The following is a 22966-nucleotide window of genomic DNA, read 5'->3' as shown; positions in this document are numbered from 1 at the left end:
ATTTACCACCCACTTAGAGCTGCATTCCCAAACAACTCGACTCTTCGAAAGCACTTTACAAAGAATTGGATTCCCCACCATGAACGGGATTCTCACCCTCTATGATGTCCTGTTCCAAGGAACATATGCAAGGACCAATCCAAAAGATGCTTCTACAAATTACAACTCGGACACCGAAGGTGCCAGATTTCAAATTTGAGCTCTTGCCGCTTCACTCGCAGTTACTAAGGCAATCCCTGTTGGTTTCTTTTCCTCCGCTTATTGATATGCTTAAGTTCAGCGGGTACTCCTGCCTGATTTGAGGTCAAAATTAGAAAAATTCCAATAGTTAAGGAAGGCGACCGCTAAAGCTCCGCATGCTTCACCAACGAATTAACTTAATAGCATTGGCTAACTTGCATAACTCGTAGCAATCTCTACCACTATATTTCAGGCAAATCTAGCTCTCACCAGATATGTGCCCATCACCAAAACAAAGTTTTGAGTATATAAATGACGCTCAAACAGGTATACCCTCCGGAATACCAGAAGGTGCAATGTGCGTTCAAAAATTCGATGATTCACAAAATCCTGCAATTCACAATACTTATCGCATTTTGCTGCGTTCTTCATCGATGCGAGAACCAAGAGATCCGTTGTTGAAAGTTTTGAAGATTTTTATATAATCATTCAGACTAATTGTATAAATCATGTCTTTTAGAAAAAAGAGTTTATGGATAGAGGGATGTCTTTAAAAGACAAATACTCAGTAATGATCCTTCCGCAGGTTCACCTACGGAACATTTTTAGTTACGTTTGCGCAAACTCACGGAGTCTGCTTTGTAGCTTCCCATCTGCTCTCACAGCGGGACCGACCATATCTTAAGCAGATTTAGTAATCTACCCATCACCATTTGGCCTGTGAACTGCATCCATGCTACTTGCGTAGTTTAGGACTTGGCTGCGGATTACCCATTGTTACATATCTTGAATTATTACCATACCCAGGGCTGTTAGCTCGGCCACTGGCGTCTTTCGACTACCAGCTTGGTATCAAGATCTTTAGGGTGTCCCCGCAATTTGGCAATGTCGCCTCTAATCAGAGACTAGCATTTAAGAACGCCATATTTATTTATAGTCGCTAGCATTCGCCTTTTCGGGCTGCTAAAGCTTCAGTAAGTGCTACGGAAGGAAACCTTGTTACGACTTTTACTTCCTCTAAATGACCAAGTTGCTCGTACTGCGAGGGTGTCTAGTTGGGATCAAAAGGGTCTTAATGAGGATGCTTTCGTCATCATGCCAGGAGAGACGGCCGTTCTGGCCGATCTCGAGGGCCCCGGAATAATCACTCATTTATGGTTTGTACAGACTTGTCGACGGATCGTCGGTCCTGGTCTCATTCCGTATTCCAAGTCTGGTGTGGCCATGATGGAGATCCATAACGCGCTTGGGCTTAACTATGAGGTTAACGATCCGGACTACTACCGGAAAGTAAGTTTTCGCTGTTAAAAGGAATTTATTTGAAATTTGAACGCATTACTAAAAGTTTCTAGGTCATTATTAGGATGTATTGAGATGATGAAGTGTATCCCAGTGTTCTTGCACCCATTGGCGACTTTTTCTGCGTGGGACATTCCATGGCAGCAAACATGCAATCGATGCCATTCACTGTTTCGGTTAAACCCTCCGAAGAGAAAAAATTTGGTGGTGCGTCAGCTCTCAATTGCTATCTTCCTATGCCATTCAACAAACGTGCTCGCATTGAAATTGAGAATCAGAACGACGCTGCCTACTTCCAATATTTTTATATCGATTATGAACTTTTGCCTGAACCGCTGAACAAAGACACGTTGTATTTCCATGCTCACTGGCGCCGGGAGAATCCAACAAATGGCTGGGCACCGCCAGACATTCAGACAAATAGTTTGGAGACACAATTGCCGAATTTAGATGGCAAGGGTAATTATGTAATTCTGGAGACTGAAGGTGCTGGTGGCTACATAGGTTGCAACCACTCAGTCGCTCATTTCCAAGGGACGTGGTGGGGTGAAGGAGATGACATGATTTTCATTGATGATGACTCATGGCCACCTAGCATGCACGGTACTGGAGGGGAAGATTATTTCAGTCAAGGATGGGGCATGCAGAAGAATCAGTTTCCATTCGCTGGAACAATCATCCACGAAGAGGATGTTCCTAATTATCAGGTCAGCTACAGGTGGCACCTGGCAGATCCAGTCAGATTCAACAAGAAGATCAAAGTAACCTTGGAATCGGGCCACGCTAACCATCTTCGCGATGACTGGTCCACAACTGCATATTGGTACCAGACATTGCCCGGTCCAAAGTTGGATATATTGCCGGTAGAGCAGCGTCTACCGCGTAGACCCCAATTTCCTCCTGCAGATGACGTCGCAGGTCCAGATATATCTTCCATGGATGTCGTACACAAGGCGAAGGTGGATGAGCGCAATGCAAGGATGGAGGCATTTGTTAAGGATCGCAACGAATGGCTGGAACGCCGTGCGAACGATTCTCGTCAGCGTGCACGCAATAATGTCAGCATTGCGCAAGATATTCGTAAGAAATTTTTGGCTACTCTCCAGTAGAGGGTTTTATAGAACGGAAGTAAGCTCGCAGGTATTCCGCGTTGGGAGGAGAAAGTTGGGGCAGGATTAATCTACGTTGAAGTCGAGTTAAGTAAAATCTTTTTGATTCGTGTGTAGTAGCTGGTGATAGGAAGATCTGTTCTTTAGTACGGATCAGTATTACCATCTGCTAGTCGTATCTTGAAGTAAAATCAGATTTAATAAATGGCGAAGTTGCATTTAGAATATACGGTTTGCCTGAGTATAACGTAGAAACAAACATAATATTACATTGTAGATGCGCTGAAGCGGACACTGTGGAAAATTTATTTAAAGCACTGTAAAGGAAATTCGTGTTGAGTCAGGTTTAGTAAATATAAGTTTTTAACAGGAGATTCATGGGGCAACTACCAACGATTCCTCTTTGGGACTAGCGTTAGGTAGACTGTTGGTATCCTTCGAGCCACGACTTGGTATTCCCTACGCCACACGTAGTTTCTTCTTGCTCAGTTTCTTTCCGTTCCCAGCGCACACCTCCTACCTTCCACAATACACTGTGACAATTTCTACCCCTTCCAACCTATCGCATTTGCCATGGCTCCGTTGCATCGCTTGTCTAAATAAGTGACAATGTGTCGGCCCACATTGCCTCAAAGGCGGCATCAGCAGCATCACGGTCATCAAAGTCATCGGCTTCATCACAGGTGACATCGTCTTCTGGAGCTGCATCATCGATGGCGTCCCATTTCTCGCTGGTGTGTTCATTTTCTTCGCCTCATTATCATCGGTTGCAGCTGCTACTTTCCGTGTCACTTCTTCCTTGTAATGACTCTTTGTTCGATAATCCCGGACACCTGCGTCGGTTATGACCAACATTGTGGCAGGATCCGCATCGTCTCCCTTTCTCCATTCAATCAGTGGCTTTTTGGATGACCTCAGTAGATGTCCGGAGCCTACGCGTTCCTCTTGGACGGCCTTTTCTTGGAAGTGCAGCCTCCGGATCTTTAAGGACTCAGGGTTTCTCGGAATCGATATCCTGCCAGTTGACGTTGAGGGGAGGGATTTCAGGATGAACTCTCCACCGAGGATGAATATCGTGTTCAAAAAGAGACACACCAAACAGGATCTGATATGAACACGGCAAGAGGTAGCGGTTCGAAGTCGCACAATTGCATTTGTACTTTGTACCCTCCTCCTCCTGATTATAGCGCATTTTCATGACTTCCGCATACACAATGTCCAATGCTGATCTGGAAATTGCCGTACAGAGATTGGCAGTCTCAGGCTGATTTCGGATTTCCAACCTTGACCTCAAACTTTCGTTTGAACACAGGATGCTGAGCTGGTCCGCCCGATCTTTGACTTTGTGGTTAATCTTGCTGCCAGCAGTATGGAAGTTCCTAGACGACGATGACAGAGTACCTTTCATCGCGCCATGACTTCCTTCGACTCACGAAGTCGTGCTAATCCCCATATTCGGACGCATACGAATCTGGATTTCGGCCCAGCGCTCACACTGGCCATTCACACACCACTGTGTAAGAAAGTAGTTGACTGCTTCGTCGCGGTGGTCAGTTTGGAGCTGTGTCAACATTTTGTCTTGATCTTCCATATCCGCCGAGCTCGCAATCTGTTATCAAAGTCGCCAATCACCTTGAAATACTTGCGGCAATTTTTCAAGATCCACATGCCACCTGCAGAGCTGATTCATGGTTGTTGGGAATACAGTTGAGAGCGCAGCCTTGTCTGCGTCTGTAATGACAACATCCGGTGACTGATCGGGAAACACAATTTCTTCTGATCTGATTGTTAGGTTGATCCAATAAATGTAGTTCACTCACTCAGTTGCTGCATAATCCAAGTGTAGGAATTCGTTTGCTCAGTGGTCACAAAGCACAAGGCTATTGTGCATGTTATTGTCGACGGTAACAATATTCACCAACGGCAATCTGAATTTGTTTGTCTTGTATGTTGCATCATTGATAACCACTTGCCCGTACAGACGTTCCTTTTGAACATCATGAGATTGCAAAAGAATAAAGCCTCCAGAGTGTTGTCCTCAGCCACGTTCGCGGTGTATATGAAACCTTCATCTCGCCACTTCTCAACAAATTTGACTATGGACTTTTCGTTTCTTTGGGTGTAACGATAGGTGCAATTATATACCTCCCGGCTCAACAAAGAAGACCGTACATGGTGTTTAGCACCGATGTAATTGAGGTCAGTGAAGCGGAAGAGTTCTGGACAAGGTCCACCATGATCTGCTTAGCCTCAGCAGTCATGGGTTAGTTCTCAGGATAAGCTAAGGGATTTATACCTTCGAGCTGGTGTCCACGATGTTCTTCAGCGAGCTGCGTAAGGATCCATGAGTCATTGGGCTGCTTTTTGAAGCGGACTTTCCAAGGACAGTCACAAAGCATGCTCCGAGTGTCTCTATGACGCGGAAGGCAGTTGGCACCGTAGTTATCTCCCTTTAAAATAACCTAAGAAATGAGTAAAACAAATTGTCACTTTTCAGGGACCCCCCACATGCTCCAAAGCCCGCTCCGGACATCCTAACCTCCCCAGATTAAAGGTGTGGGGAGGAGGCGGCTTTGCGGCGTTAAATTGCGCTCAAGCCCTGGTCATTTAGAGTAGCAATTTGCTGGTAAATTAGACAAATGAGCCACAGAAACAACACAGCCTATGCGTGATTTTGTCCTTTGAACTTTAGCACCGTCTTGAGTTCGCCTAACCGACCGGGTAACCCTAGAGTTTTCATTTACGACAGCTGTCATCAATTCTAAATTCAGAAGCAGCAGCAGCAGAGTTTTCGCGTGGGTGTAACTATTAGTTTGCCACCGCCCAGCACGTAGCATACACCTCCACGCTCTCTCGCCGGCAAGAAGAAAACCCTATATTTGTGCGCATTGCCATTCCGCCGATGCACTCGCAGCAAAGACTGGGCGCTCCCGGGCTGCGCCAATTTCTTTAGAGGGATGTAGCTTACATTCACGCGGTTATTACTGATTTTACCATCTCGGAATTTGCTGCAACTAGTTTTGTCTGGCAGGCACCGAAGAGCAACCGGTCTGAAATATTATGGTTCGCGTTCTGAATGTTTACACAATAGCAGCATTTGCGGCACTTGGCGGGGGGCTATGGGGTTTCGAGATAGCGTCGGTATCGGGTATAATTGGGACAGAACAATACCAAAGCTACTTCGGCAACCCGCTGGGAACCCGCCAAGGTGTTATCACTAGCTCCATGGCAGGAGGTTCATTAGTAGGAGCATTGTCGTCTAGTTTTCTCGGTGACAGGCAAGTTGTGTTGAGTGCCCGGTTGTGACGAGGACTTGCTAACTATAACAGCAGGCTGTCACGTAAGATCACGATGCAAATCGGGGCGGTTCTATGGTGCATAGGCGCTGTAATACAGTCTGCATCCAATGGCGTGCCGATGCTAATAGTCGGGCGTGTGATAGCGGGTCTTTGCGTTGGCTTGACGTCCGCTCTCGTTCCTATTTACCAGTCTGAAATTGCGCCGCGCAAGATCCGCGGGCGTGTGGTTGTCTTCCAATCGTTTGCCATAACCTGCGGCATCACGGTCCAGTACTTCATTGAGTACGGCTGCTCTTTTCTCGACTCAACCGCGTCATTTCGCTTGCCATGGGCAATACAAATCATTCCTGCCGTTATATTTTTCGTTGGCTTATTCTGGTTTCCATATTCGCCGCGTTGGCTTGCGAGCGTGGATCGATGGGACGAGGCATTACGAGTGCTCGCGCTTCTGCGCACGGCTAATGGGGACACCAACAATCCGCTTGTGATTGCAGAGTACAGGGAAATCGAAGACCAAATCCGTTGCGAGCGTGAAGAACATTCCAACTCTTATCGCGAGTTGATCTCGCGCAAGATGCGTAAGCGCGTTATGCTCTCAATGGCCGTCCAGATGTGGGCTCAATTGAGCGGAATGAACATCATGATGTACTATGTCGTCTACATCCTCCAGTCGGCTGGCATCGGAAATTTGAGGCTCGTGTCGTCAATGCAGTACGTCATTAACATGATCATGACTATTCCCCCTACCATATGGATCGACAAATGGGGCCGCCGACCTGCGCTTCTTCTAGGGGCTCCGATACTGTGTTTCTGGCTCTTCCTCGTTGGCGGCCTTTTTAAGCAGTACGGCGAACCTAATCCCGCCACCGACCAGCCTAACACATGGATTATCGTTGGCCACCGTTCTGCGAGTCTCGCTATCCTGGCATGCCTATATCTCGGCGTCGCAACTTTTGCCTTGACATGGGGTCCTGTGGCTACGATATATCCACCCGAAATCGTCCCGCTCCGCATTCGCGCCAAATCGGTTAGTCTTGCGTCAGCATCTGACTGGGTAGCCAATTACGCGCTCGGCTTATCAGTGCCGCCGCTTCTGCGTTCCGTACAGTGGCGTGTGTTCTTCATATTTGGAACCTTCAACATCCTGGCGTTCATTCAGGTCTGGCTTACTGCTCCCGAAACGAAGAAACGAACACTAGAGGAAATGGATGAGGTGTTCGAGCATGGCAAGCCGTTGTGGAAGTCATTCTTCGACCGGCGAGAATCGGATAAGCTCGAAATGCTGGCACGCGATATTGAGAATGAGCGTTTAAGTGCATAGCACGAGGCGCATGTCGCAACAACTGGCTACCCTGAACATAAATTTCGGCGCTAGTAGGTTTAGGCTTCGGCAACGCCAAGGCCAGGGTGGCTGTGCAACTGAAGTATTTTAAGGAAATTTCCCGACAAGCGAATTGTGGCGTCAAGTGGAATAAGTTTTGGCCGACAGCGTACCTCGGCCCGCAACCGAAAGTAAGAAGGTAGTCGATTGTTGTGCTGAGCCATTCCACAGGTCAATAACTGCAGAGGTTAACGCTGATGCCAAAAAACATGGTCTTGTTTGGCTGGGGAGAATCGGGACAAATGCGTGTGATATTCCAGTAACATGTGACATGCACCACTGTCACGGTGTTTGGCAGTGTGTTAAGTAGTATGAGCAATATGGTAATACATATTACCATATATGATATCATATCATACGAGTTTGATATCATATCATACGAGTTTGGGCGAACCCGTATGATATGATACGATATGGCTCCTGATGATATTACCGTATATTACCATAAATAACCCTAACCCTTAAACCTTATCTAGGACCGGAGCGTAAAGGTGCCTCGATATTTGTAGGCTACGATGATAAAAGACTCAAGACAATTCCGCAAATTTGTGTGTCCAACGTGATTACCAATCTCAACAACACACATTCATACCAATCGATATACATAGATTCGCAGAAATGAGTTCGCAGGCCTCTGACATGCTCTCGCAATTTGACGGCGAATTATTGGAAGTCCTTGGTTCGCCGATTGCTCAAGGACCATCGTCTTCTCTAGCTACGTCGACGGCTACAACTACAAAGCCCAGACGCTATTCTAAAGTTTGGCTTCACACCCCGGTAGGCCGTAATGAGATCATTCTCAACAACAAAGGCAAGCAAATTTGGCGATGTAAATATTGTTCGACCGAGTATCAGGAATCTGGCGGAACCACTGCCATTTCGAATCACTTGAAGCTGCGTCACGATATCGATATATCCTCTGCTCAAGAAGCTCGAACTACCTTGATGCAGACCAATATTGCCGAGGCCTTTAAGAGCGCGCGACAAACATCTGAGTACAAACGTCGCTGCTTCTCTAGTGGTGCTACTCGGGAATTGGACCCCGCTGTCGTCGAACAACTATACGTGAAATGGATTACGACCTGTGGCATCTCATTTCGCATGGCTACATTAGCTGAATTTAGGGCTTTGCTTCATTATCTGAATCTAGAGATTGACAATTGGCTGCCTAATTCTGTACCAACAATACGAAACTGGACGTTACGGAATTAAAAACTCAAAAGGGACTTATCAAAAGTGAAGTTCAACTGGCGCTCTCTAAGGTTCACTTTACAGTAGATATTTGGACTTCCCCAAATGCTCTTGCGATTCTTGGTATAATTTTGCACACTACGTATCGGAGTCAGGCCAACTACAGCACTGCGTTCTGGCCATAAAAGAGCTAGATGGCAAGCATGCAGGGGAGAATCTAGGAGCTTGCGTAATGAGTGTCATCAATGATTATGGAATTGCTACAAAAGTTGGATACTTTGTGATGGATAATGCAAGCAACAATGACACGATGATGCAAGCTCTTTCAGAATGTTCGTACAAACGCTTTAGACTACCTTCATCACTAACTCATTTAACCTAGTGCTTTTCGATCAATATGAAATTACATACGACACTCAACATTACAGACTTCGTTGTAACGGTCATATTATCAACTTGGCAGCTCAGTCCTTCTTGTTTCCTACCCACCCTGAAGCTCTTGCTGTAGAGAATAATAGAGGTTTATTGACAACACCTACAGAACTAAAAATGCAACAATGGCGACAAAAGGGACCTCTAGGCAAGCTGCATAATATCGTGGTGTATATTCAGCGTAGCACACAACGGTTAGCCAATTTTAGAGAGATTAGGGGGGGCCGTAATCTTGTACGAGATAATTCTACACGGTGGAACTCTTGGTATATGATGATTAGTACTGCAACGAAGCTCAAGACAGCAATCACCATATTTTGTCATCAATATCGGGAGAATGACGAGGACTTATTGTCAGAAAAGGATTGGCAGGATTTGCAAAATATTCAAGACTTCCTTCTATTTTTCTATGACGCGACATTAGTAACAGAAGGACGTAGCGCTACTATTGATAAGGTGTTACCAACAATGGACTTCTTGCTTGAACAGTTTGAGGGGGCAAAGTGTACCTACATTAATGACCCTTTTATGAGTCCTTGCTGTAACTCTGGTTGGGCTAAGTTGGATAAGTACTATAGTTTGACGGAGAGATCACCAGTGTATATTGCCGCCTTAGTATTGTCGCCGCAATGGAAATGGGATTATATTGACAACAACTGGCCTAAAGAGTGGCATGCACCTTGCCGGAAACAAATGCTTGGCTTTTGGATTACAGAGTATAAGTCTACCGCAATCTCAGTTCCTACTCAGTCATCAGAATCGGCTGGTCGTCCCCTGAACTCATTCCAGAAGTGGGCGGAGAAGAAGAGAGGGTCTAGCCTTGAGCAGGACGAATACACTAGGTATCTCGTTGCTCCAGTGTTGCCTGAGGTCACAGACCCGCGAGCGTGGTGGTTAGAACCTACCCAGCGGAAGTCTTACCCAGCGCTCTCGATCATGGCGTTAGATGTTTTGTCAATTCCGGCGATGTCCGCAGAACCTGAGCGCTTGTTTTCAAGTGCAAAGATAACAATAACGGACCGTAGGAATCGACTTGGGATCGAGACTATAGAGGCAATTGAGTGTCTCAAATCGTGGTTGGGTAAAGATAGCACTGTATCTTTTGCTGACAGTGGTCTCGATACGTCCGGAGGAGTTGATGAATAGCAATTGAGGTGTTCGTTGGCTTTTGATTTATAAGTTTTTTGTTTTATGCCTTTGCCTTTTTCTTGTGCTTGTTGGCACCTTTGGTGTTCGCTAGAATATATATATAGTACAACGTATTCAAGGCCCAAGGAGGAGTTGGACTGAGATGTCCTTACACGATGTCTGACACTAACGAAGAAAAAGGGGGGTTATTTCAGTCCGACGCAATATTTATGGTCGACAAGACCCTGAAACCCTGTATAAATTGATCACGTGATTCATATTGTCATATATATTATCATATACTATATCATACTATATCAGTCTCATATGATACTAGTTCAAACGAGCTCGTATCATATACGTATTGATTTGACAAAATGAACTCATATATGGTAATATCATACTATTTAATACACTGAATTTGACCTCAGCCTTTACAATTAGCAGAGCCAAAGGAATCTATGACTGTTCTTTGCTTTGGGTTAACCATCTGGCGCGCTCACGCGTATGGCTTTCTGGCCTTTCCATCCAGCAACTCCTTCAGATAGCCATCGAACGTAGTGAAATCCATGTCTGGGTAAAGCTCCTTGCCCAAGAGATATCCCAAATACTTGGCACTTTCGGGAGTATTGTCGCCTCGGATGCCCCATGAATAGCGATACTGATAAGCCCAGAGCCGCTGAATAATCATGGGATCGGTCGATCCGTTCCGGACAAGTTCCTCGAATTTAGCGACCTCGGCTTTCAGCTCAGCCTCGGAGACCTGTAAAAAGATAAAGTGAGCTAGTGCCAAATCACGTTACGGTAAGAAGGGCATGTCCTACGTAGCTTCGCTCCAGCTTTTCTCCGCTAAGCTTCTCGAGCTTGTCGAAGATTTGCTCCTGGGTAAGAAGCTCATTATAAGCAAAGACCATCTTGTTCAGTGTTCGAGGATCAGCGACGATCCTAGCCACGTATCGACCGATGTCTCTAACGTGAGTCAAGGCTGAGGGCACTGAGCCATCTCCGAGTAGACGTTCCATGGGTGCCAGAAGGCCATAATCGATACGACCGGACGGGAGCCTCGGTGCGCTCAGCTGGTACCACCACCCCGCATCGATGACCGTGTAGGGGAGGTAGATCTTCTTGATGTGGTTAAGAACATCTTCCTTCTGCAACATCGTCAGTGGCTACGAGCATGCCTGAAAAGGGAATTTCTAACCGTCTCGCGCAACTTCATCACCCCTTTCGGAGGAGCGACCGGTCCGAAGAAGCAAGGAATGAAGCGTCCGACCCCGGCTTTCTTTGCTGCATCCGACAGAAGTATTTGATCTGGCAAGGCGGCTGCGGTGACGGAGGAAATGACAACGTCGCACCTGGTGAGGAGACGAATCAAGTCGTTCTCAGGATCTTTGAGATCCCCGGCCACAACTTGGACGCCAAGCTTTCTCAGCTCATCGTTGCTCTTGCTGTTAATGGATAATTCGCGGGACACAGCTGTGATCTCCTATGCACCAATATTATGACCTATTTCGCAAAGCCCAGGCCGTGTCTCATGGCTAGAGGTGGACTTACAAACTCGATGGCGGACTCGAGAAGGCCGTTCACAATGGAACGACCCGTTTCTCCGGACGCACCAATGATCACCACTTTCATTGCGGCACTGTACAGTCGTGGGTGGTGAGGAGCAGGGCAGGAGTTTATCGGACCGAGCCGCGTCGTCCAGTTACTTCGGAAACCGGAGAGATTATTAATCATGACATCGGACCGAGCCGCGTCGTCCAGTTACTTTCGGAAACCGGAGAGATTATTAACCATGACATCGGACCGAGCCGCCAGTAGCCTTAGACAATCGGCAAGATTACTATTCTGATAGGGATCGGCACGGATAAGGATTTTTCGTTATCCGTATCCGTATCCATATTCAGGCAACATATAGTTATCCGTATCCGTATCCGTATCCGTAAGAATGGGCTTTATCCGTATCCGTATCCGTGATATCCACGGATATTCGCGCAGGGGACTGCGAGAATATAGCACTTGCGATTTGCCAGCCAGCCCCTACCCGCTGCTTGCCTCAGTCGCCTTCATCGTCCAGACCTGCAAGCTGTCGCTATTGCTTCCACTCTTTGAGGCAAGAATTTCCGCTCCCACGCCCAGGTACCCAACGGTGCTTCAGGCTTACATACCGCTGTCGCCCCTTCTTTTTCGTTATCGCGCGCGATTGACAATTCCGTCAGGAAGCGTCTCACTGGTTAGCCTGGTGTTTCGCGATGAGACTCCCGCGGAAATCTTCGTTCCAGCCACGCGCGATTCAAGATTTCGGTACCGCGTGAGATTATACTTCCACACACAAAACCCTACATGCAACCTCCTCGGAGCCGGAAATATTTCTGCGGAAAAGTGGCGCCATGTTGCATGAGCCCCTCGTATAATTCCGAGCCATGCACGCGGAAGCTTTTTTGCCATATTTTTTTGTCAATTGGCGATGGAGATTCACGCATCTGCCTTCACCGATGGACGTCGCAGTATGAAACGAATGCCGCCCGGCTTCTTCAAACCCCCATTATGTAAAATGTGTGCATAAGCTACAGTTATGTGTGACATTTTGTAGTACTTGCCCCAAGTAATATAGAAATCGTAATGCATAGACTTCGTCACTATCAAATTCAGGTGAAAAGCATGTAGTGCAACAGTCCATTAAAACTAATTCTGAACAAAACCATAATGTAAGCAAAAAAAACTAAAAATCCCAATCGTAAAACTGCCAAAGAAATTGCACTCCAACTTAGACTTGCTCAATCTGAATGCTCTTCATCTTCGCGGCATCGACAACACCCTCCATTACCTTAGAGTCTTCAGCCAATTGATGAATGGGAACAATGATTTGCGAGCCTTGGGGACCTTCTCATATAGCTCCTAGACTTCCTCAAGAGACAAACCCTTAGTCTCGTAGACGAAAAAGTAGACAAAAAAGACGGCAACCAAGCAAAAAGTGCCCCAGATGAAGAACACTTTGGGTCCCAAGTTCGCGTTGCCTGGACCAGAGTCGACCATATTTAAGGGGTCGCGTATCCGATACCGAAATTCCAGATCCAGTTCGACATAGTGCAAAGTGCGACACTCTTGGATCGAGTTCGGAGGGGAAAAGGTCTCGCCAGTGACGACCCAGGCGACAGGACCCCAGGTCGAGGCGAAGAAGGAATGTACAGGCACAGGAAAGCGATCAAGACCTTGTTGGCAACGACTGAGCTGACTCTGACACCGACAATGGCAACAATGTACTCGGCAGCGCACATACCGATGGCACCGACCAGCAAAAGCTTGCGACGGCCGATTCTCTCGACTGCGTACATACCGGGAGGAGTCATGACGACATTGACAATGTTGGTGATCAAGCCAATAGCAAAGGGATTGGTGAGGCCGGACTTCTGAAAAGTCAGTGCCGCAGTAGAAGATGAAGTTGATGCCGGATAACTGCTGAAGGGCCTGAACGGTCGTGACGACGAGAAATCGATACAATTGGCGACCATCGTTGGTGAAGCAGTGAATAAAGCTGGTGCTGCCAAACGTACGAATCCATTTGGGAGCAGCCTCAGACTGGTAAAGGGGAACGAGAGCAGAAATAAATCCTAGGCCGAGACCGGCGAATAATCGTCCTTAACCAGAATTATTAACAAAAGCTTGTTCGACAAATGCCACATGACCACAACATACCAACAGCAAACAACGGAATAGCAGACGCAGCAACCCGGAGGGCAACACTAAGAGCGAAGACGGCACAGCCAAAAATCAAGTTACTAAGTCATTAGCACATGTTCATGATATGGCTTGATGGGCCAAAACTCACATTCGACGACCGAAGAGTTCACCAACAAACGACATCGAGAATGATCCGATTGTAGTGCCGGCGGAGAGAATTGACACTATCAGCGACATTTGTGAAGACGTAAGGAGAGGGGCCCCGCTGGCGTCGTGGTGAGTAGCAAAGACATGCTTGAAATGATCCATGGCAATATGCCGCTGATCGATCCCGTATCGTAGCCATAAAGAATACCGCCAAAACACGCGAAACTGGCGACCAGGATGGAAGGCCAGAATGAGCCTTGAGCAGGTTTCTCGACAGCAAGAGCGAATTTCATGGTGCGCAATAATTACCAAGGAAAATCGATGACGAAACCCACAATGGTCAACTGGACGTGATTTATATGTGGCCCAGGCAGAACATTGCCTGGTTGCGTGCGGAGAATATGCGGGGTCGTATCGGCGTAGGCAAGAAGGCGAGTGGCATCCCCCTGGTGTATTGCTCCGCACCGATGTCTAGCGGATAAACTTAATAAACTTGTGTCACAAGTGCTGTTGGCACTTGGCGTGTGACTAATAGAGTTGGATGTGTTTGACTTCGGAGCGACAAATCAAGAACGGCGTGGCGTATGTGTCTTACCACCCTAAAGTGGGACTGCGGCGTCCTACCACTTTGAGCTGGCAGCAGGGCAGCATGCAGGTCAGGGGCCAGTTCAAGCCACTGTTGGCGCTTGACCGCGATTGGCCTGGCCAATTCAGCGTCCAAGACATTGATGTACCCAGAGAGTGCGGCGCTGATCGACGGCGACCCTCCTCTCATCTGGCCCTCATCATGTAAAATGCATACCCAACTCAGTAAGCTAACTTCAAGTTCGCTGGCTGCACCGATGGTAACTGACGCTACCGCGTATCTCCGCACTTACTTTTGGTTGCTAGCACTTACATACCAGAATCACACGTTCCCAAAAACCGCCAGCCCACCGGACTCGTTGACCCACCGAACTCGCAGCGCGGGTCTTGCGGGATGCGCAGGGTAATGCAGTGCCAGGCATCGCATCCTATCCAGGGGCTCTTACCAGGTTAGCCTCGGACAAAAACCTGTCAGCCCCCAAAACACTATAGAGACTAGATGGCTGTAATGTTTTTGTTAAAGGCATTAGCAGTTGAACAAGATTAGACTATGCTTGGTCTGTCACGCACAAGAGTGCTAGAAATTATGTGCGCGTGTAGGAAGTGTATGTGGTGCCATATTTTGCACATCAGGTCTAGCAGTTCTTGTTTGCCCTGTTTGTCCTTCCTCCACGGTCCTTGACCACCCTGCCTCCGCTAGTTTTCAAAACTGCTCTCGCCAGGGATTTCCCACCGTTTCTATCGACCAACTAAACCGGCTAGCGGGCTAGGACGGAACCAGCGTGGCATTTCCAAACGGTTGTCACGTTCACACGTGGTACCTCGCATGAGTGCGCCGAGCTTTTGGGTTGGAAGTTACTGTTTACACGGGTTAGGGTCCATTGGCGTTGCGGTCGCCCGACTACCTGCTCGGAAAATCCAGGGAGTCCCTCCGTTCCCACGCAGAGTTTGACAGTGTGACGTGATTAAACGCTCGACGACGGGACCTCGTAGACTGCCTGAATCCATACTGCGATGGCCCTAATTAACATCGTACGTATACTCCGTGAACCAAGTCGCGAGGTCGTCCTAATCATCTCACGCCTAAGGTCGGTCCCAAACCCACCCCATATTTGGAAGGTGGCGCCCCAGCTTGATCTCCCTTTAGGAAAATCGCCTGCTTCGTTTGCTGCTCGCGCTCTTCCGTCTTGTGGACTGCTATCCGCTTGTGCAGGTAACAATGGTTCGCCTGCTCAACGTCTACACCATTTCCAGTTTCGTTGCACTGGGCGGTGTGCTCTACGGTTTTGACGTCGCTTCCATGTCCGGCATCGTTGGTACGCATCAGTATAAAGCTTATTACGGCAACCCTCTCGGTGCAACCCAAGGTTGTATCACGGGTGCCATTGCCGCCGGCTCGCTTGTCGGCGCATTGTGTTCCGCTGTTCTTGGTGACTAGTACGCAATGGTAGCTTGCGTTATGATGACGAATGGCTATGATTGACGATTTCAGGATGTCTCGAAAGGTCGCTATACAGCTCGGCACCATCGCGTGGTGCGTCGGCGCAAGGTGAGCGTTTTGACTGTATTCGCCTAGTCATGGGCTAACTGTCTGCAGTCTGCAGGCCGCTTCCAACGGCGTCGCATTGCTCATCATGGGCCGTATCGTTGCAGGCTTCTGCATCGGCGTGACATCTGCCCTCATACACATCTACCAGTCCGAGATCGCTCCCCGCAAGATCCGCGGTCGCATAGTCTCACTTCAGCATTTCGCCATTTGCTTGGGCATCTTGATCCAGTATTTCGTACAGTATGGATGTTCGTTCCTTGATTCACAGGCCGTGTTCAGATTGCCGTGGGCCCTACAGACAATACCGGCAATTTTGCTATTTATTGGCCTCTTTTGGCTCCCCCGATCGCCGAGATGGGTGGCAAGTAAAGACCGGTGGGACGAGGTCTTGCATGTAATAGCGTTCCTTCGCACGCCAGACTGCAACATCAGTGATCCGCTGGTACTGGCTGAATTCAAGGAAATTGAAGAACAGATTCGAATTGAACGCGAGGAGCATTCGAACAGCTACTGCGAACTGTTTGGAAAGAAAATGCGCAAGCGGGTGTTGCTTGGCATGGCTGCTCAGGGCTGGTCACAGCTGACCGAAGTAAACATGCTCTTGTACTTCATTGTCTACTTTCTCAACTCTGCTGGAATTTCCAACGCGCTCTTGGCATCGTCATTTCAGTATATTGTATTTATTGTCGCGACCATTCCGACGATTTTGTGGACAGACCAATGGGGTCGTCGAACGTCGCTGCTCATTGGTTCGCTGTGCGTGGCCTTCTTCATGTTCGTAATGGCCGGCTTATTCGTGCACTTCGGTCAACTAAACCCAGTCCCTGACCAGCCATACACCTGGATAATCGTTGACCATCCTGCTGCAAGCCGTGGGGTCCAAGCTAGCGTGTACTTGGCCTCGACCTCATTCGCTATGTCCTGGGGACCTATAGAGTGGATATACCCCCGGAAAACGTTCCACTGCGCATTCGAGCCAAAACCGTCTCATTCTCGACCGCAACCAACTGGGTTACTAGCTTCGCACTCTCGGTGGCTCTGCCACCACTCCTGCGTATGGATCGGCACGGATACACGGATAACGGATATATCCGCGGATATCCGTAAAAAATTGCGGATACGGATATACATTAGGCGGATACGGATACGGATACGGATACAGCAATCTTGATTAGTCATATCCGTGGATAATATCCGTGGATATCCGTGGATATCCGTTTACTATAAATTAAAATTACTCATAAAGCGCTTAAATGAAGATACTGAGCCAATTATTATAAGAGAAGGTGTTCAATCTTTCTGCTGTGCCCGAAATGGATAGTCATAATGAGCAACTAAGTTTACGCAATAGTTTTCGAAGAACGTACGTTGCAAGGTTCGAAGAGAGTCGAGGAAATCTTAAGCGTGAATTAGAATCAACCTGTGTCACCATCGGATTGTCGCCGGATGTATGGACCAGCAAAAATAATCTCTCCATCCTTGGTGTCGTGGGTCATTGGCTGACACCGGAATTCGTTTATAAGGAACGTGTCCTGGAGTTCAAAGAGCTAGATGGACCTTATAGCGGAGAGAACATGGCCATGGCTGTCGGCGACCTTCTGGAGGAGCTTAAGCTCAACGCCAAACTGTTAACGATAACAGGAGACAACGCGTCAAACAACGAAGTTATGATTTCCGAATTATACAATAACCTGCTAACAAAATTCTCCACTGCTGAGAATACATCTGGCAATAATGAGCGACGGGTAATGCGGTTCGAGGGACTATCGAGCTACATTAGATGCCTCGCGCATGTACTCAATCTGATAGTAGGCGACATCATGAGCGCATTGAAGGCAGGAGATATCCAAAGCGCGAATCGGGCCTGTGATGATCTCAGAGCCAATAAGGACCTTGATCCTGACCTGTCTCCTTTGGCTAGATTGCGCATAATTGTCCTTTGGATAGACCGAAGTCCGCAACGACGTAACCGATGGAAGAAGCTATGCCAGGTCGAGGAGCTTCCCGAAAAAATTATTCCATACGATGTAAGCACACGGTGGAACTCAACATATCAGATGTTGAAGAAAGTCTGGAATCACGCAAACAGATCGAGCGCTTCATGGTAGTTGAAGCCATGGGTCTTCCATCGTTCACAGCGACAGATTGGGATCAACTTCGACAATTAAAGAATGTACTCGCCAAATTTGACGAGTTTACGTGGCTTGTCTCGAAGTCTAAGCCTCAGCTGAGTCTGTCGATAGCCTTGTACTATGAGCTAGAAGAGTTCTTCCAAGATGCGAAGAACCGCGACGGACTATTCAAAGATACTGATCTTAGCCTCGTAAGAGCTGTTGAAGCGGGATTAAAAAAGTACGAAAAGTACTTTGGATTCGCTGACGAATTGATGTTTACTATATCGCATTGATATTTTGGACCCTCGATTTAAGTGCGAACTCTTGAAACAGGAGATTGCGGTTAAGGCGGACTCCTCTTTCCTCATCGAACAAATGCGTGAGCTTCTCCATAAGCTTTATCTCCCGGAGCACAATCTGCAGCCCCTGCAATCGTTTGCTCAACCTTCGGACCATCCCACCACCTCGACAGAATTGCGCCTGTTACGAAAAATACAGGCGCAGTCAAGGTATGTGTCCGACATCGATCGGTACTTTGACGATGCTGTCATTAGTGTTGCAAATACTGATGGTAACGAAAACTGGCTGTTTGAGTGGTGGAACACGCATAAAGGGGAATATCCCCAAATGGCGAGAGCTGCTCGCGATTTCCTTCCCCTCCCTGCTTCTGAAGTTGCCTGTGAGCGGCTGTTCAGCCAGGGAAGAGACTTGCTCGGATTGCGACGGCACAGAATGAATGGGGAGACTATGAGGCTTTTGACGCTGCTAAAGAGCTCATATATGTCGGAATAGTCCGTTCGTAAATTTTTTTTGTTTTTTTTAATGTTAATAATTATTATGTTCATGCTTTAATCATTGTTTATCCATTTTTTATTTTTTAGTCTTATTTTGATTTTTATTTGTATGCTTGTTTCATACTTGTTTCATATTTCGTATTTAATTACAAATTAGATATGTAAATGTTAATTCTTGTCATCAGATAGGCAGTGTTCAGTCGATCAAAGCAATCGTAGAATCGGGCACGAAATATGGAAACCGCATCAATAACAACAGCTTATGTTGCCTGCATGCAAGCTGATCTTTTACATATATTAGACCTGCTCATACCGGCTCATTTGCAGAGCAATGTGACCTGGGTTAATACGTATGGATGGCCTGATCTATCTTAAGGATTATACGAGTCTTATACACTCGTAAGTCGTAACCTCCAAAAATAAGTTTTTAACCCAGTTGCACGGTATAGCTCATATTAGTGACGGTATAATATTTTTTATTCATATTCTCGCAGTCCCCTGCGCGAATATCCGTGGATATCCGTGGATATCCGTGGATATCACGGATACGGATACGGATAAAGCCCATTCTTACGGATACGGATACGGATACGGATAACTATATGTTGCCTGGATACGGATACGGATACGGATAACGAAAATCCTTATCCGTGCCGATCCCTAACTCCTGCGTGCTATCCGCTGGCACGTGTTTGTCATCTTTGGGTGTTTGAATGTGGCAGCTTTTATTCACGTCTGGTTTGTGCTACCCGAGACGAAGCAACGCACGCTAGAGGAAATGGACGAGATATTCGAGCACGGAGACCCAGCGTGGCGGTCATTCACCGGCCTACGATACAAAACAAGTCACCTCGATACACTGGCCAGAGAAATCGAGCAGGACAAACTTGATATGCATCGTCCACGTCTAAGTGCACGAAGATGTCGAATCGAACGGTCGTAGTCGCATTGGACCGTAATGTTCATTGCCGCTGCTGCTATTGGCTGCTATTGGTTTTTCTACATTGTTTGTCATGACTGTGCTTTGGAAGTTTGAATACGTACATGATTAGAATCAATGGTTAGAAGGTTAATGAAGCGTAGTGTAGATCATAACTTCCGTTGTCTATACATAAATCAATATTCTGGCGTTAATACCAAAAAAAAATCGATCGTTAGATCTCCAAATCACTTTGTTAGGATCCGTCCACCGCTGACGGTCTCTTTTTGCGCCTCCTGACCACACATCCAACGATACCATGAACCCAAGTTGAGGCGCCCTCTGGTTGTGAAGAACAAACTGTGTGAGCCTGAGCTGTTTCACCGATCTTGCTCGACACTCGGTGTCTCAATTTAAGACGTACCTCGAGCTTGCCGAAGCTCTGAACGACTACCGATGCTCATGTTTGTTATCTCTGTGGACCGGCATTTGGCTGGATTGTTCTGTCTGTTACGCCGAGTACGAAGGTTCCGACGCGCTTTGTTCCAACGAACAGTTGGCAACCAGGATCCGACTGGAATACCGCTTCGCCAAATGGGCAAACTCCGCAGCCAACTTAATTTCAGAGTATCTTGTACGTCGGGTTTATCTTGGAATGACACCGCGTTTACAGTTCTTGTCATATCCTTCGTGCATCCTGCTCTGCTCCCCAACTACTCGCGGCATTTCGACGGGTAGCTGTTGCGGATGTTCATCGATTCGTACCGTACGTTCTGCCACCGCTGGCGGCAGTTCCAGATCTCACGCATGCTTAACTTTGTGGTAGAAAGAGTTCGACTTGCTACTGCGGACGAGAGCCATTGTCGCAAAAGAGTCCACGGTGATGACGCTGTCGCCGATGATGAAACGCGTTTTTGGCGAACCAAACGGCGCAATCGTCGCGTTCTCGTCTAGACTGACCAGGACCGGCATAGATCCCTTCAAAAATAATGGCTCTGAGCTCGCATTCGAATGGAGTGGTTGTGTTGATTGGCACGGCGGTCCGAGGTGTTAAAGTGCCTGTCGAGTGAGAAAATTAAGTTGTAAGTCTAATGGTTGAGCCGGATTCCCATCAGCACTTACACGCAGACCATCCAAAAGCCAACATTAAAATTGTCGACAATCCATCCTCACTAAATCACTTTGATCTGGCAAAATCATCGTGTCTTTGTGCTGGCATATCGGGACTCTCATTTACAATCGCTCTCCGCTAGCAGTGGCGCTCGCTAACCTAATCTGTCGGTACTTCTCCAGTTCCGATAACGATCACAATCTACGAAATGGACACCAACTAGATCATCGTCGAGCTAGAAGGATATTCTTTCTCCATTCGAGGTGATGGTTTTTCCAGAGGTTCACTGAACAAGCTCGGTCTACTGGAGTCAATGCTCGCCGCCAGCTACACCGGTGGCCAAGATCATGCGGGTGGGTTCGCCTTGTGGGATAAAGACTGGATTAGATTATGATGATGGAAGTTCACAGGTTGCAGACTAGCCAGCACCATCGATGCGCATCGCGCGAATGTGCTACGACGTATACTAGTTGATGCAGTATCACATAAGGACACCATACAGGGCCAAAACCTGCACAGGATCAGTTCAGCTCCCCAACGGTAAAGTAGAGGTCCAACTGAGTAATGGCTTGGTCGATGAGTGCCATATCTTGGTTGCTGCAGACAACGATACGGAGAACAATGAGGATCTGAGGGTAAGCATAAAGCGAAACGCAGCGACAGGCGAACTATTAGCTTACCCTGTTCATCGTCTCGGTTTGAAGCGTTGCATATATGCGCATCGCAACCGAGAGATTGCTTTCCAGCAATGATAGTATGTTATGATACGATCGCGATAAAAAACCGGGATAGGGATTCCAGCTGAGATTTCTCAAACCGATAAAATACTATGCGAATGTCGTGGAGAAGTGCAAACCCTGGCCTGTCCCCTTTTTAATGTGTCACAGTGTATTTTAGGAGTGATATGAGTTACATGGTTATAACACTCTTAGAGGACACTAGTCAATGAGTTTGGAAGAAATGGAAAACCCCATCTACCTCGATTCCGCAAGTATTCTAAACAGTATATTTAATAGTTCATGCGACAAAGCCCTTTCCATAGATCAAGCTGCTTTAGAAGCTGACCAAATCGCCGGCCTCTTCCTAATCCACTCCGAGTTGTCCTTCTCCATCTCGGCGACTAGCCAATTGGCAATGTTCTCCCTTTGAATCATCAACGACCAGCCGTCTTTGGCCACATACCCAGCTTTAGTCGACTGTGACTCTTTATTGCCTAAAAAACCCAATCGAAATATCGTCCAATCTAGTCCTGCTGCTGTAGCCTCCGTATCGAAGAGTTTGCCAAAAGTAACAATGTCCTTCCAAGCAGCATGCGCGATGATCCAAATGAAGGCAAGCGCGATGAAGGCGACAAACGAAAAATTATCCTCTGGGTCGTGGATGCTGGTGGTTCCCGTGGCAATAATTTGTTTTATGCCCGCGGACTTCATCAGAGGGAAATAAGTCGATACGCATCGGTGAATGGAGTGCCCTTAATGGCACCGTTAGGGCCGAGAATAGAGAGGTCACATCTTGGCCATCGATGGCAGTTGTAAGAGCTTGAGTCTCGGTGAGGTCGCCACGAACGATCTAGTAAGGTATGTACATTAACAAATGAATTCTGTTGCAAGTAGCTGAGTAGAGTGTTTACCTTGAGATTTTTAGAGCTAGTGATGTCAGTAGGGAGTTTGGACGGATTTCGGGCGTAAACAGTGACAATGTGGTTATGCAGGAGGAATTTGCGGACTGTCAAAAGGGCTGTAGGACCTGCCGCGCCAAGGATGAGGACTTTCTTCGGGGATGCGGATGCCATTGTGTCTTTTGCAGCAGCGGATCAAGGAATAGATGAGAGTAGAACGAGCTTTTCGTTTGTCGCCTTGTTGAGTGGAACAGTGTACGTTATAACTATAGTCTGACCGCCTCTGTGAGACGCACTTTCGTTCCAAATTCAATTTCCCGAATTTCCTAACCACCGCATGCCTCCACACACATCTCCGACATTCTGGCTTATTTCGGTTCAAACGGAAAAAAAAAAAGAAAACCCTTGCCCTGAATTTTTGGCGGTACT

The 22966-nt window shown here is 47.3% G+C and overlaps 9 protein-coding genes across 9 annotated transcripts; 4 read left to right on the top strand and 5 right to left on the bottom strand.

Annotated features, from left to right (window-relative positions):
* Positions 1-689: 689 nt before the first annotated feature.
* On the top strand, positions 690-2790 carry POJ06DRAFT_295306 (uncharacterized protein; the record flags this gene model as incomplete). The annotated part of the gene is made up of 5 exons (XM_056190506.1): positions 690-726; positions 1211-1269; positions 1348-1470; positions 1533-1546; positions 1574-2790. The coding sequence occupies 5 exons, from the start codon at positions 690-692 to the stop codon at positions 2586-2588; spliced, it is 1248 nt and encodes a 415-aa protein (XP_056043661.1). The 3' UTR covers positions 2589-2790.
* Positions 2791-3183: 393 nt separating this feature from the next.
* POJ06DRAFT_281343 (uncharacterized protein) lies at positions 3184-4278 on the bottom strand (the record flags this gene model as incomplete). The annotated part of the gene is made up of 6 exons (XM_056189941.1): positions 3184-3341; positions 3369-3471; positions 3502-3561; positions 3616-4016; positions 4056-4197; positions 4231-4278. The coding sequence occupies 6 exons, from the start codon at positions 4276-4278 to the stop codon at positions 3184-3186; spliced, it is 912 nt and encodes a 303-aa protein (XP_056043660.1).
* Positions 4279-5448: 1170 nt separating this feature from the next.
* Positions 5449-7324, top strand: POJ06DRAFT_99782 (general substrate transporter). The gene is made up of 2 exons (XM_056191899.1): positions 5449-5866; positions 5921-7324. Exons 1-2 carry the CDS (start codon positions 5649-5651, stop codon positions 7206-7208), a joined length of 1506 nt encoding a protein of 501 aa, XP_056043659.1. The 5' UTR covers positions 5449-5648; the 3' UTR covers positions 7209-7324.
* A 562-nt stretch (positions 7325-7886) lies between these two features.
* POJ06DRAFT_185033 (uncharacterized protein) lies at positions 7887-8249 on the top strand (the record flags this gene model as incomplete). The annotated part of the gene is made up of 1 exon (XM_056184766.1): positions 7887-8249. A coding segment is annotated over one exon (363 nt), but the record flags the coding sequence as incomplete, so codon positions are not given.
* Positions 8250-10287: 2038 nt separating this feature from the next.
* POJ06DRAFT_252044 (putative pinoresinol-lariciresinol reductase 3) lies at positions 10288-11674 on the bottom strand. The gene is made up of 4 exons (XM_056187477.1): positions 11574-11674; positions 11221-11505; positions 10844-11170; positions 10288-10782 (listed from the first exon to the last, which is right to left on the bottom strand). The coding sequence occupies exons 1-4, from the start codon at positions 11652-11654 to the stop codon at positions 10519-10521; spliced, it is 957 nt and encodes a 318-aa protein (XP_056043657.1). The 5' UTR covers positions 11655-11674; the 3' UTR covers positions 10288-10518.
* A 989-nt stretch (positions 11675-12663) lies between these two features.
* On the bottom strand, positions 12664-14372 carry POJ06DRAFT_99767 (uncharacterized protein). Its single transcript, XM_056191898.1, has 3 exons — positions 13849-14372; positions 13716-13798; positions 12664-13657 (listed from the first exon to the last, which is right to left on the bottom strand). The coding sequence occupies exons 1-3, from the start codon at positions 14007-14009 to the stop codon at positions 12918-12920; spliced, it is 984 nt and encodes a 327-aa protein (XP_056043656.1). The 5' UTR covers positions 14010-14372; the 3' UTR covers positions 12664-12917.
* Positions 14373-15651: 1279 nt separating this feature from the next.
* POJ06DRAFT_295301 (general substrate transporter) lies at positions 15652-19927 on the top strand (the record flags this gene model as incomplete). Its single annotated transcript, XM_056190505.1, has 5 exons — positions 15652-15845; positions 15925-15981; positions 16030-16938; positions 18600-18604; positions 19612-19927. The coding sequence occupies 5 exons, from the start codon at positions 15652-15654 to the stop codon at positions 19830-19832; spliced, it is 1386 nt and encodes a 461-aa protein (XP_056043655.1). The 3' UTR covers positions 19833-19927.
* Positions 19928-20577: 650 nt separating this feature from the next.
* Positions 20578-20909, bottom strand: POJ06DRAFT_99736 (uncharacterized protein). The gene has a single exon (XM_056191897.1). The coding sequence runs from the start codon at positions 20778-20780 to the stop codon at positions 20610-20612; it is 171 nt and encodes a 56-aa protein (XP_056043654.1). The 5' UTR covers positions 20781-20909; the 3' UTR covers positions 20578-20609.
* Positions 20910-21962: 1053 nt separating this feature from the next.
* On the bottom strand, positions 21963-22880 carry POJ06DRAFT_275323 (uncharacterized protein; the record flags this gene model as incomplete). Its single annotated transcript, XM_056189643.1, has 3 exons — positions 22550-22880; positions 22402-22488; positions 21963-22343 (listed from the first exon to the last, which is right to left on the bottom strand). Exons 1-3 carry the CDS (start codon positions 22709-22711, stop codon positions 21963-21965), a joined length of 630 nt encoding a protein of 209 aa, XP_056043653.1. The 5' UTR covers positions 22712-22880.
* Positions 22881-22966: the final 86 nt, after the last annotated feature.

This window comes from Lipomyces tetrasporus (assembly GCF_029532465.1).
Source record: "Lipomyces tetrasporus strain NRRL Y-64009 chromosome Unknown POJ06scaffold_5, whole genome shotgun sequence".
In the NCBI taxonomy this organism is placed as follows: domain Eukaryota; kingdom Fungi; phylum Ascomycota; class Lipomycetes; order Lipomycetales; family Lipomycetaceae; genus Lipomyces; species Lipomyces tetrasporus.
The sequence above is the reverse complement of the archived record's forward strand: the minus strand, read 5'-3'. Positions and strand labels throughout refer to the sequence as shown.